Raw genomic sequence first — 15,183 nt, 5'->3', positions numbered from 1 at the left:
TGAGATTATTAAAGGAGTCAGTGTCATTTTTTCAATAAAAGGACTTTATTCTGGGTGTCTGTGTTTTCTTACAATGTGACTATGGGGTTAGTAATGGGACGTCTTATTGACGCCTCTCCATTACTAACCTCGGGGGGCTTGATGTCATCTGACAATAGCAAAGAGACATCAACCCCCCAACTATCACCCCACTTGCCACCACTACAGGGCAAGTGGGAAGAGCCGGACAAAGCACCAGAATTGGTGCATTTAATTGGTGTGCCTTTTCTGGGCACCTGCGGGCTGCTATTTTTAGGCTGGTTGTCAAAAATGGGGGGGACCCCACGCCATTTTTTTATTATTATTTATTTAAATAATTTAAAAAACAGTGTGGGGACCCCTCTATTCTTGATAACCAACCTGAAGCTGACAGCTGAGGGTTGCAGCCTCCAGCTGTGAGTTTTGCCTGGTTGGTTAAAGAGAATAGGGGGAACCTCACGCCGGGTTTTTCATTAATTTAGTTATAGCACAGGCAGTTGAGGAATAGCCCGATCATCTGCTCCTGCTGTCACTGTTATTAGCGGCAGAAGGTGTCGGATGATGGAAGTAATAATCCCAAAAGCCCCAACCTGCTGTCATTGTTCTGACTTTAATATAACTCTCATCATTCTCTTCTGCTTGCGCTGATCGCTGGCAGAGCAGGGGAGAATGATGAGAGCGTCTTCAACACCCACAGCCAGGGAACAGCACTTACTGTAGCGTTTCTACCCTGGTGGCCATCTGTGTGGTACTGATGCAGTACACAGTTGCCACACGTGTGCTACAAGTATTACACACAAGGACACATGGACATCGATATCTCCAGTACCATTTTTTCCAGTACTGTATATAAATATGTATTTGCGAAACACAGATAATAGAATATAATATAATTAGAATGTGATTTTTTTTTTATTACTATGTGAGTGGTAATATATACAAGATAAATAGGAGACAGTATTTGTCATGCTTCTAAATTTTATAAAAATAGGTAAGGGAATTATTATTTTATTGTCACAAGCATTGCTTTAACCCCTTTACCCCCGAGGGTGGTTTGCATGTTAAAGGGAATCTGTCACCTCATTTTTCCACTATGAGATGCGGCCACCGCCATCAGGGGTGTCGCGCTCCTGTGCAACAGGGCAGAGAATTACGCCTGCGCAGAAGTCGTGACAGAAGCAAGGAGGAGGATGTCATCGCTACAAGATGGGAGGCGCCGGGCCCGAACCTGGGACACCCATCGGACCGGACCGCCCCCCGGGTGAGTATAATATAACTCGTTTTTCTTATCTTTCAGGTTACATCGGGGGCTTATCTACAGCATTACAGAATGCTGTAGATAAGCCCCTGATGGCAGTGGCCGCAGCTTATAAAGGAAAAATGAGGTGACAGATTCCCTTTAATGACCAGGCCAATTTGTACAGTTCTGACCACTGTCCCTATATGAGGTAATAACTTTGGAACACTTCAATGGATCCCGGTGATTCTGAGATTGTTTTTTTGAGAAATATTGTAATTCATGGTAGGGATAAAATTTCTTTGATATGACTTGCGCTTATTTATGAAAAAAAATGGAAATTTGGCGAAAATTTTGAAAAATTTCATGCCCTTAAATCACAGACATATGTCACACAAAATACTTAATAAGTAACATTTCCCACATGTACATTTACATCAACACAGTTTTGGAACCAATTTTTTTGTTAGGAAGTTATAAGGGTTAAAAGTTAAACAGTGATTTCTCATTTTTACAACACTATTTTTTTAGGGACCACATCACATTTGAAGTCACTTTGAGGGGTCTATATGACAGAAAATACCCAAAAGTGACACCATTCTAAAAACTGAATCCCTCAAGGTGCTCAAAACCACATTCAAGACATTTATTAACCCTTCAGATGCTTCACAGGAATTTATGGTTTGTTTAAAAAAAATGAACATTTAAATTTATTTCAGATCCAAATTGTTTTATTTTCCCAAGGGTAACCGGAGAAATTGGACCCCAAAAGTTGTTTTGCAATTTGTTCTGAGTACGCTGATACCCCATATGTGGGAGTAAACCACTGTTTGGGGCGCATGGCAGAGCTCGGAAGGGAAGGAGCCCCGTTTTACTTTTTCAACGAGTGTCGCGTTTGGAGAGCCCCTGATGTGCCTAAACAGTGGAAACCCCCTACAAGGGACACCGATTTGGAAATTAGACCCCCCCAAGGAACTTATCTAGATGTGTGGTGAGCACTTTGAACCCCATAGTGCATCACAGAAGTTTATAACATAGAGCTGTAAAAATAGAAAATCTTATTTTTTCCACAAAAATGATATTTTTGTCCCCAATTTTTTATTTTACCAAAGGTAATAGAAGAAATTGGACCTCAAAAGTTGTTGTGCAATTTGTCTTGAGTATGCGGATACCCCATATGTTTGGGCGCATGGCAGAGCTCAGAAGGGAAGGAGCGCCGGTTTACTTTTTCAGTGCAAAGTTGGCTGGAATTGAGATCGTACACCATGTCGTGTTTGGAGAGCCCCTGATGTGCTTAAACAGTGGAACCCTCCAATAAGTGACACCATTTTGGAAATTAGACCCCCTAAGAAACTTATCTAGATGTGTGGTGAGCACTGTGAACTCCCAAGTGGTTCACAGAAGTTTATAACGTAGAGCCGTAAAAATAAGCAATCATATTTTTTCAACAAAATGTTCTTTTCACCCCCAAGTTTTTATTCTACCAAGGGTAACAGGAAAAATTGGACTCCAAAAGTTGTTGTGCAATTTCTCTTGAGTATGCCGATATCCCATATGCAGAGGAATACTACTTTTGAGGCACAAATATACACAGCATCCAAAGAAAATCAAGCACTACTGGATGAAGGAGTGAAAAATAAATAATTCAAAAAATATTAAATTTTTATTGAGACAATCACATGATAAAATGCAAAGATAAAACTATTACGAAAGGTGCAGAAAAGGGAAGGAGGGACTTGGGACATGATTAAACCTAAATATACATAGTAATCTTGTGCGTGTCCTATCACTTAGACTATAGGGGATCTATGAATGCGGATATAATCTATACATCTTTAATAAATAAATAGCACATAAACTACAGCATATAAGAAATAGTGTATAATTATAAAGTTACAGGATCTCCAACAGAATTGCCTAGATGTAATAATGCACAATTGCTTAACATTCAAGGAATGTCATGACATCATTACCTGGATCCTGGCAGCGTGACACAATTATAAAGGACTGCGAAAATGAGGATGAGTGACCTCATGGAGATCAACATCCAACACTGCGGAGACACCATCACATGTTTCTCAACGCAGTGATTCTAGAGCAATGCCCCCATCCCTTATGGGAAATATGCAAAAACATGTAAATCAACAGCCGCGGAGACACCATCACATGTTTCTCAACGCAAGCAATGACTAGCCAGGTCTTTCACCGGGAAGGAACAACCACGGGAAGGGCAGTCTCCAATGAAGGAAACCACCTATGCCAAAACATGGTATCCATCCACAGACAGCTGTTTCGGGGTATTGCCCCTCATCAGTGTGGAGTAGGAAACTGGCTAGTAGGAGCAATGCCTAGTAAAAAAGACTGCGAAAATGAGGATGAGTGACCTCATGGAGATCAACATCCAACACTGCGGAGACACCATCACATGTTTCTCAACGCAGTGATTCTAGAGCAATGCCCCCATCCCTTATGGGAAATATGCAAAAACATGTAAATCAACAGCCGCGGAGACACCATCACATGTTTCTCAACGCAAGCAATGACTGGCCAGGTGGATGGATACCATGTTTTGGCATAGGTGGTTTCCTTCATTGGAGACTACCCTTCCCGTGGTTGTTCCTTCCCGGTGAAAGACCTGGCTAGTCATTGCTTGCGTTGAGAAACATGTGATGGTGTCTCCGCGGTGCAGTGAATAAGAGTACTCAAGTCCCAGGAACATGTTGAAATGAGCATCACTGATGATGCTTCGATTCAGGGAGGGGGAGAGGCGGCAGCAGTGAACCCAGCCTCTGCCCCCTTTATGAGACTTCATTTTAGTATCCCAGCATATGCACTGGAAATCTCAAACAAAACAAAGTGTCATCACATAGGAAGTAGAGAAAAAGAAATGCAATACCAGTTAGACAGTTAGACAGTGTAGTGAGCAGAGGTGTAGCTAGGGGTTCATCTCAGGGGGAGGCGAAACATCTGAGTGGGCCCCTAACCAGTAACTCTCATTAAAACTATGGTGGCACCATGAAATAACCGCCATATGGTGACTACATAGTGGTAGATACCAGTCCTGCAGAACATACAAGTGATTACAGGACAGTTATATATAGTAACATACAGCTGACGTTCTTCTTTCTCATCTTTTCCATCTGGCCCGACCATCAAGACAACTTCTCCAGCCAGGACTCATCTGCAGAGATTACAACAAAGACACATTTGACTTCTCACATTCAGGCACCGTCCCCATCTATTCTCAACCTGCACAACCTCTTCATCTTACCGATACCCCAATACATAGCCACTGCTGCTGTATGTCCCTATGCCTGCACTTGCTGAGTGGTAATATAACGGCTTCTCATAGTGCCCCACAGTAATAATGCCTCCTTTGTGCCCTCCAAATGGTAAAATTCCCCCCTAGAAAATATTAATGCCTTGTAGAAATACCCTAGAAAACAGTGTCCACATTTTTTCCATTTGACAGCCACAAATCTATTAGTGCCCCCTATAGCAATAATGCTTCTTAAGTGCCCAGATAACATTTAATAATGTCCACTAAGACCCCTATGGTACAGCTCCACTATAAACAGCATGGTGGGCCCACAGCTCCCTTATACAGAGTATGATGTCCCCACAGCTCCACTATATACAGTTTGATGGGTCCAAAGCTCCCCTATACACAGTATGATACCCCAACAGCTCCTCTATACATAGCATGATGTCCCCACTGCTTCCCCAAAAATCAGTATAATGACCCCTCACAGAAGCCCTCACACTGTATAATGTCCTCCACAGTAGAAACCACACGGTATAATGACCCCCACACTGTATTATGGCCTCCACAGTAGCTCTCACACTAGCCCTCAAACTGTATAATGGCATCCCACAGTAAGCCCCAAACTGTATAATGACCACTGCATTAGCACCCATGCAGCATAATGGCCCCTGCATTAGCCCCCAAACTTTATAATTGCCCGTGCATTAACCCCCAAACTGTATAATTGCCCTTGCATTAACCCCCAAAACTGTATAATTGCCCTTGCATTAGCCCTCAAACTGTATTTTTGCCCACGCTTAAGCTCCCACACTGTATAATTTCCCCCACATTAGCCCCCAAACTGTATAGTGGCTCCTGCATTAGTTCATACACTATACAATGGGTCCCACATTAGCTGTAAAACTGTATAATGGCCACTTTATTAGATCGCAAACTATTTATTGACCTCTACACTTTAGAAGGGTCCCCACAGTGGTCCCTATGATGTATGAAGGCCCCCCAGCTATTTCAGGGTCCCCCACTGTTTATGATGCCCACAAAAGTTTTACTCAAAATAAAAAACATAATATACTCACCTAATCCAGGATCTTTACAAGTCCTCCAGGCGGACCAACACGCTGCCATAGTGCCGACGTACACACAAGACATCGGAGTCCCTGAACAGCGTGATAACGTCACCATGCCGCGACCCTGACATCCTGCGTGTGCGTCAGCCCCTCGGTCATTCTATAGATCACAGGCTTAAAGCGACCTACGGTCTACAGAACGGAGAGCGGTAGTGCAAGGAGACACAGTCTCTCTGCTCTACCGCTGGTTAATTGTATTGGCACACTGTGCATGTCGATATAGTTAAGGGTGGCGGTATCTACGCGGGCTTAGCACTGGGCCAGAGGCGACCGCACCCTTTGACCCCCGGTAGCTACCCTACTGGTAGTGAGGGACGGATAGGGAATATTTAATGCAAGTATATTATAAATTAGTTCAGATTACAGCACTAATAGATTTAGATTAATATTTATTTGACTCTTGGACCACCCCTTTAAAGTAGCATAAATCACTTTGACTTTTAACGAGTGCTAACATGAAGTTGTGAAATTGTTTTAAAATCGTTCTCCACTGGAAAGAAGACTGCAAATTCCCATATATAACTACAGCTGAAATGGCAACACAACTGTGATGATAATTCACGTGTGGCTTTACGTTGTTGTGTACATTTAGTCTTAGGGCACAGTCAGACGGCTGTATAACATGGACGATGGTCGTATCGTAATGCATGGACTGGCTGGTGGCTCTCCTGACCTGAGCCTGTCAGCTGCCACGGACATATGCTGTCACACTCGGGTCAGGAGAGCCACCAGTCAGTCCATGCATTGCGATGCGATCATCATCCATATGTTATATGGCTGTCTGACTGCTCCCTTTCAGTGTTTCCTGCACTTTTTACAGAATATAAGACAATTAACTGTTTCTTTCTATCTAAAATTAAATAGAAAAAAACTAATCTATGGACATACTGTACCTCAATACTAGAGTTGTTCTTAAACGTCGTTCTATCCCATACCAGTATGTATGCAGTATCCAGCTCCAGAATATCCAAACTATCACAAATCATATTTATAGTGTACTGGTGCCACCTCGTGGTCATGACTGAAAGAGCATCTAAACAGTTCGAAAATCATGAAGTTTTCTTTGTCTATTTTAAGGTATGTGCACATTACATCTTTTCCAGACAGACGAATCCACTGGGTTGTTCAAGAGGAAGACTCGTCATGGAACACCAGCACTTTTTTTCCTGAAGCATATTTTTAGTTTTTTTCTATTTTTGTTTCCTGAGCTTTTTAAAAGGTTTTTGGCACTGGCAGTTTTTGAGGCATTTTCTCCTGCATTTGGACTGGATATAGAAAACTGGGATCATCGCAAGACCTCCATATTATGTATTACAGCAAACCCTGTGGATTATTATTTTTTTATTATTAATTTTTTTAATAAATGGGGGAACTTTTTTCAAATATTTTTTTTAAAATAAAGATTTTTTTTTCTGTGTTCTCTTTTCTTTTTACTTACAGTGTTAGTAATGGGGGTGTTTGGCGCTTAGCCTCAGCTCTTCCCTATTGCCCTGGTACAGTGGCAATCGAGGTAATTGTTTTTGGGGTTGATGTCAGAAGCTGGCTGACACCAAGCCCAGAGGTTAGTAATGGAGAGGTGTCAGTGAGGCACCCCCATTACTAGCCTTGTAGTAAAAATAAACACGCAGAAAAAATACTTTATTTGATTAAAGACTCCCCCACGCTCCCTCATTTACCCATTTATTAATTGGAAATAAATCCAGGAAGGGCCGATGGTAATCAATAGTGAAATGTCCCATGACACCCATCAAATCCTTTGGAGTCTTGTTCTGAGAAAGTCAATTTTTTTTTTCCTCACATGGTGCGCCGCCACACTATCACAGCTATGCTAATACTTCACATGGCTGTGATGGTGCCGGAAATGCCCACACCGGAAAAATTTGTTGATTGGCTGCATTGCAACCTTTCCACAAGCTTTATTAGTCTGCCAAACCAAAACAGTAACATGGACATACAGTAAGAAGTCCATCTTCAGGGTTCGTTACCAGACACCAGGTGCCCTATACGAATATCGAACTTTACAGTTCGCTCATCCTTAACTCTTAATTCATAGCTCAGGATTGCTGTGGAGAACTCATCTTGGTTCACATTACTAGAAAAAGAACCACTAAACTTCGTAAACTCAAACATGTTCCAACATCTCATTCATATTATGTTTTTCCCCCTATTTTTAATCTGGGTCTTTATCAAGACTCAGTTCTATATTAGGAAAAAAGTTGCTGCTGTTTCTGTATTTATGATGCCATAATAAAAACAATTTGATCATTATTGGATGCTGATACATCTTTCTTTTACATGCATTTTGCTTGCGAATTGGGATGATCCAACATTTTGTTTTTCCACTAGACCAGTATCCCAAAAGTCATTTCATTCAGCTCTAGGGGGTAGCTAAGGAACTATATTGAGAGAATGCATAGTGTACACCCTGGAAAGAGAACCCCGCCAACTACCACTATGCCTGCTGCTGTTCGTAATGTTCGTAAAGAGAATCTTTCACCAGTGTGAGTATGTTATACTGGCCACATCATGGAATGACAGCCGATGTGCTTAGTAAAATATCATTTTCTTTTATTTCTCCTCTCCGTTACAGAGATAATATGTTGTAAAGTTTAAGTTATAAATTATGGTATACTTGAATTTGGTGTTACCATGGTTTATCTCTGGGGGCGAGTACTTCTTCTCCTGCATAAAGTTGGCCAATCATAAGCAGGCAGTAACACATGGGGAAACAAGAACATGCCCTCTTCTCCTCACTGATCTCTGCAGCTGCTCCATAGAGATACAACAGAGCCAAGTTATGTATCATTACAAACCCTTCCAGACCTCATTTCATGCCATTATCATGGTGTGTTTGGGGGGGGTACTTTTGTTGGCACCATACTTTATTGGGGCAATGAGAGGGGAATCTAGGGGCTTCCATAATAGGAAAACTACTGTGTAAGGGCTGCAAAGTTGTGAGATAACCTTTTCTTTGACCCCTTCAAATGTTAATTTATTTTTGGGGGGTGGGGCAATTAGAACTTCTGCTGCAGTGCCCCATGATTTCTATGTACGCCCCTGGGGGAAACAGTACACCTCTGGGTGTCATACCCATTTATTAATGGTTGTTGAGTAATGTGGGAGAGCATTTATAACCACAGGCAGTGGATTCTGCAGGACCTCACATCACAAGCACATTCTGCAAAAGAAATTGTGACAACCAAAATTTAGTAATAAATAAACACTTTATGCTTCCTGATGTGACAGAAATTTGCTGCTCAATGTGCAATTGTGATTAGTTAAATTTAACAGCTTGAATTTCATATGTCTGCAATTATATATTTTTTTTATGTGAATGAATTGTTACACTGGTTAAAGAGGTTTTGCAGTTTTGGAAAACCCCTCTCCCATGACTGCAGTTTGTTTTAAAAAACAAATTGTTCTCTTCTCGGCCTCCGTGGATCCAGCGCTGAATGTCCACTGCTGTTCCCGGTGTCTCTGATGGTCTGCAGCATTCATGTTACATTAGCAACGCTGCAGCTAATAACTGAGCTCACGGCTCTCCCTAAATTGACAGCATGAGTCACTGAGAGACACTGAGCTTACTGATCGGCTACAGTGGTATCGACGTGCCTTCAGCGTAGGAGGCAATAACAGATACAAGGAACAGCGGTAGAAACTGGACACTGGACCATGGTAGCATGAGTAAGGCTCCGTGTGTATTTTAAAAAACAAACTACGGTACTTGTTCATACAGCCATTTCTCAATTAAACAGTGAAGAGTAACAACTCACAGAATGGCAGCAGTTCCTTCACGCACGCATATTGCTGATTACTGTACAGAGGGGAACTATATGCACGACGGAATCCAGGGGGCTGGAAAAAAAGAAAAAAGTGTAATTTATTATTATCATTTAGATTTCAGTTCTATTTTGATAAATGCATAGAGTGTGCAATAGATTCTGTCTAGAACTACCAACATTCTGACAATTGAAAGTTTTTGCTAGTGAAACTTTGGTACTTAACTATGTAGTTTGGCTTCTCAAAGTGAAGGGAAACAGTCCTGTTTACACTTGGAGGTTTTTACAGAGGTCCACATTGGACAATAAAGATGATGCTGCACTCTGAATGAAAACCCGGACATCTAACAGGTGTTGTATATTTCAACACACTTCTGTTGTTATTAGGCTGGGAAAGGGCCAATATACATAACCCTCCCCAGCCAATTATCATTAGCTCCCAGCTGTCTGCTTTCCCTTGGATGATTATTAAAAATAGGGGGGCCCCTGTGAAAAAACAATATATGGGTCCTTTGCAGGTCAATAACTCATTAAAATGCACCTTTGGCAGTACTAGTGGGCCCCCTTACCTCTTAAGCCCATGTGCAGCTGCACAGGGTGCACCAATGATTTGTCCGCCCTTGGTGTATGTATCCTTTTAATTAAAATGGGACACATGTGTGATATCTGCCAAGCAGCTAATTGTAATCTAGAGACTTCAAGAATGTAACATATCTCAACCTCAAGATGGAAATGAGTGGTGCTGCACAACACCTTTAAAACATGTCTTCATTATATTCAACGTACACAAGTACAGGACACAACATTAGTGGCCAGGTTTACTACTGGGAAATGGACCCAGCCCTTTTCCAAACTATTTTCCACTTGATATCGTGCCATTTATATATCTCCAAATTATACAATTTAGTCGCTCAACTACACTGGACTACTGACAAAGGGAACAGGTTTAACTAATTGGAAGAAACCCATCTTTTGGTCTTGGCTATATTATTGTTTACCTGGAACCATTTCATAATCTAGTTCATCCTCACTAGGTTTCTTTGGATAGATTCAACCAGATAAGATACAACCTCCCAGCAGTAAGTTATTTGTACATAAACTATCATTCCTTTTCTGAATTGGGTAAAATCATGCGGTATATACGCTCCTCAACAGTGAAATCCAAATACCAAGAAGGAAAAATCATGCAATTATGGAGATCACAGGATGGATATACAGTACATGATAATGATAAAATGGAAACTTAATTTTTGAAACATCTCGATTTATTCAGCATCAAGTATTCTCACCATGTGCAGAAATACCCACGCTTGCACATCTGATCTGCCATCAATTAGGATATTAATGGTTGTCTGAGGTGAGGAATGCTCTGCCATACTGAATGCACGTTGGCACATCTGGCACATAGCCCAATGTCTGTTTATGGTTTTTGTAGATACAGTTTGATGCCTTAGGCTTTATATATGACATTCAATTTCACTTGCAGTACAGAATCGATTAATCGTTGAACCAGTGGTATGGCCAATTCTCCAAGGTGTCCCAAGAGCTATTTTTCAAAACTACAGTCCCAGGTTGCACGTTGCCCATGCTAATGTGAACAGCCTGCATGGCCTAAATGTGCTACCATGGCCAGCAGCACATCTTCGGATGTGTGTCCCATCTAGCACACAGGGCTGCCAGCAGTGGATCTTGATGACTTGTATGCCCAAGAAGTGCATTCAGGGTGGCAAAACTTCCCAACCATTGATAACCTCACTGATGGCAGCCAAGTCATGTGTGAGTGGGCGCTCATATTTGATATGGAATACATTGTGATGTTTTGAAACATTTGCATATCATTAACATGTCTCTCTATCCTGTGATTTCCATAATTCCACTTCTCCTTCTTGTTTTTGAAATATCAATGTAGAGGTATGTATATAGGCAAGACAAAGGTTTCTGGAAGGGGAGTTAATGGGTTACCTCCCCTTTTAGACCTGGTTGAGAAAACCATATTAAAACACGGGCCAGTCAGGTTTCCAAATTATGAATATGACTGACTCTCTGTGCCACAGCTGACTGTTATTTCCATGCACTAGTGTGGTATATAAATTGGACCAGACTGCAATTTTTTTCTGCTATTTTTTTGTGCAATATTTGCTGCAATTTTTTCACAAGGACCATCAGTTTCACAATACAATTTGTATGCATTATTAAATGGAGTCAGTCAGCACAAAATGACTGTTCTAACCAAGTGTAAGGGTGTGTTGGGGTCATGTCATGCCCTGCAAACCTTCCTAGTAAAACGGGTACGTTTTACGTGTAAGATGCTTTATGATGTAGTGGTGTATGTGTAATGTGTAGTTATGCATCTTTATGGAATAGGGATAGAGTTAGGGAATTACAGTATAAGTGTAGGATTTAGTGAGAGTAGTAGTAACGGGGAGTATAGGGCTTAGTACAGTGGGGTGCACTGTAGATTAGGAGGTTAGATAAGGTTAGGCTAAGAACTGGTTAAGGAAATAAGGGATTTCCAAGTTATGAGGAGCCACAGAAGTGATAGTTGAGACATTTCCTGGTTTTAGTCAGAGAGTTGGATGGAGAACAGCAAAGTTGTTTCAGAAATAAGTTTAAGAAGAAGAGTCCAGAAGAGCAGTTCAGGGCCTCAGGGCTGGAAGCCACATGAGTACGAGGGAACAGGAGCAGCATGAGAGCACCAGCGACTAGGTTCAGTGGGAATTCCTGGAACGTCTGAGACCTACAGTCTGGGAAAGGTTTGGAAGAGCCATTGTTTATTTCGCCCTCGGAGGGGAAAACGGATGGGGACCCCCAGGCAACATCTAGTCTGGCTAGTCGGGAAGTTGCGGTACCGGATGGAACGTTACCGGAACAAAGATTGCCAGGAGAGGATCTAAAACTATGATCAGTGAGAATTACTATGTGATGTCGGTGATTGAACTGAACTTGCTGTTAAAGTTGTTTTGTTAAAAATGGACTTGGACTCTGACAATCAGTATGTGATGATACCTGGAATCGGGATCATGCAACCTGAGGAGAACTCCAATCTAAAAGTGAGTGACTTGCATTACACACAAATCACACAACAAATGGGACATTGTGTTTTCTTTGTGGGGTGCCAGGGTGTGCTGGAACAACAACCCCTCACCATGATTACCATCCTGGCCACCTCACACAAGCACAGGCTCTCAGTGTTCGCTTGATGTGGCTAAGCAGCTCAGTGCACCTTTTCAGGAACCTGTTTTTCATTTATCTGTGCCCTCATCTGCATCCTGTAAAGTCAGAGCTTTCAATTAAAGGGGTTATCCAGGACTATATTAATTTCTCACTATGGGCCTAAGAAAAAACAGACAGGTAGGTTTTAGGTACCCACTTTTTCTCCCTAACGCAGATCTCTGCCAGCACAGACTGTCACTGACTATTCCTGCTGGCTATTCTGAGGCTTCTGCTGACATCACAACAGAGCAGCAGATTCGCTTCTGCTGACATCACAACAGAGCAGCAGATTCTCTTCTGCTCTGTTGACAGGGCATGACTGCTAATGTTATGATGACTGACAGCCGGATTCCCACTACTTAACTGCGAAAGCCAACTGTCAGGCTATGCACCCACGTATGCAGAAAAAACGGACTCCTTCCCAGGAAAAACGTGCATTTTTTGCACGTTTTTTGAGCGTTTTTTACAGGGGCATTCTCCTGCTCATAGAATATAGCTAGAAATGTGTTTTTTTCCGCAAAATTAATGAACATGCTGCATTTTTTTCCGCAGAAAAAAACACATCATGTGCACAAAAATTGCGGAATTCATTAAAAAGAATGGGATGCTTCTTGTATGCATTTTTGAAGCATTTTTGCTTGGAAAAACGCTTAAAAAATGCAAAAAAAAGCTTACGTGGGTACACAGCCTCAATCAGCATGAAATCCACGGTCACTCCCCATCAACAGTGCAGCTCAGAACAAGGGACCTCTCTGAGCCAACCCTGCATAGAACAGGCAGGTAGAAGGCAAAAAATAATATAGTCCTGGTAAACCCCTTTACCCCCAAGGGTGGTTTGCATGTTAATGACCAGGCCAATTTTTACAATTCTGATCACTGTCCCTTTATGAGGTAATAACTCTGGAACGCTTCCATGGGTCCTGGTAATTCTGACATTGTCTTCTCATGACATATTGTACTTCATGTTAGTCATAAAATTTCTTTGATATAACTTGTGTTATTTTGTGAAAAAAATCAGAAATTTGGCGAAAATTTTCAAAATTTCGCAATTTTCCAACTTTGAATTTTCATGCCCTTACATCACAGAGATATGGCACACAAAACACTTAATAAGTAACATTTACCACATGTTTAGTTTACATCAGCACAATTTTAGAACCAAAATTTTCTTTTGTTAGGAAGTTATAAGGGTTAAAAGTTGACCAGCGATTTCTCATTTTTACAACACCATTTTTTTTAGGGACCACACCACATTTGAAGTCATTTTGAGGGGTCTATATGATAGAAAATACCCAAAAGTGACACCATTCTAAAAACAACACCCCTTAAGGTGCTCAAAACCACATTCAAGAAGTTTATTAACCCTTCAGGTGCTTCACAGGAATTTTTTGAATGTTTAAAAAAATGAACATTTAAATTTAAAAAAAAAAAATAATAATAATTCAGGTCCAATTTTTTTTTATTTTACCAAGGGTAACAGGAGAAATTGGACCCCAAAGGTTATTGTGCAATTTGTCCTGAGTACGCTGATACCCAATATGTGAGGGGGAACCACAGTTTCGGCGCATGGCAGAGCATGGATGGGAAGGAGCGCCGTTTGACTTTTTCAATGCAAAATTGGCTGGAATTGAGATTGTACGCCATGTGGCGTTTGGAGAGCCCCTGATGTGCCTAAACAGTGGAAATACGCCACAAGTTTCTCCATTTTTAAAACTAGACCCCCCAAGGAACTTATCTAGATGTGTGGTGAGCACTTTGAACCCCCAAGTGCTTCACAGAAGTTTATAACGCCCGGGCGTGAGAAAAAAAAAATCATATTTTTTCAACAAACATGATCTGTTAGTCCCCAATTTTTTATTTTCCCACGTGTAACAGGAGAAATTGGACCCCAAAAGTTGTTGTCCAATTTGTCCTTAGTACGCTGATACTCCATATGTGGGAGAAAACTACTGTATGGGCACATATTGGGGATCGGAAGTGAAGTAGTGCCGTTTTGGAATGCAGACTTTGAGAAATGGCCTGCGGGTGTCATGTCGCATTTGGAGAGCCCCTGATGTGCCTAAACAGTGGAAACCCCCCACAAGTGACCCCATTTTGGAAACTAGACTCCCCAAGGAACTTATCTAGTTGTGTGGAGAGCACTTTGAATCCCCAAGTGCTTCACAGAAGTTTATAACGCTGGGGTGTAAAAATAAAAAAATCATTTTTTCAACAAACATGATCTTTTAGTCCCCAATTTGTTATTTTCCCAAGGGTAACAGGAGACATTGGACCCCAAAAGTTGTCCAATTTGGTTGGAATTGAGATCGGACGCCATGTTGTGTTTGAAGAACCCCTGATGTGCCTGAACTGTGGTGACCCCTTTTTGGAAACTAGACCCCCCAAGGAACTTATCTAGATGTGTGGTGAGAACTTTGAACTCCCAAGTGCTTCACAGAAGTTCATAACTAGAGCCATAAAAATAAAAAAATCATTTTTGCCACAAAAATGATATCTTCGCCCCCAATTTTTTATTTTCCCAAGGGTAACATTAGAAATTGGACC

The 15,183-nt window shown here is 41.5% G+C and overlaps 1 protein-coding gene across 1 annotated transcript in view; it reads right to left on the bottom strand.

The window, feature by feature from the left end:
• The window catches only part of STAC3 (SH3 and cysteine rich domain 3), a 212,911-nt gene that overhangs the window by 59,782 nt on the left and 137,946 nt on the right, over positions 1-15,183 (bottom strand). The window contains exon 4 of the mRNA XM_073576950.1: positions 9,421-9,502. Coding sequence (XP_073433051.1) covers positions 9,421-9,502 — 82 coding nt within the window. The remainder of the gene's footprint in view (positions 1-9,420; positions 9,503-15,183) is intronic.

Source organism: Dendrobates tinctorius, unplaced genomic scaffold (assembly GCF_039654945.1).
Source record: "Dendrobates tinctorius isolate UK_male_01 unplaced genomic scaffold, ASM3965494v1 ptg000051l, whole genome shotgun sequence".
In the NCBI taxonomy this organism is placed as follows: domain Eukaryota; kingdom Metazoa; phylum Chordata; class Amphibia; order Anura; family Dendrobatidae; genus Dendrobates; species Dendrobates tinctorius.
Note: the sequence above shows the minus strand (reverse complement) of the source record. Positions and strands in the feature narration are given on the sequence as shown.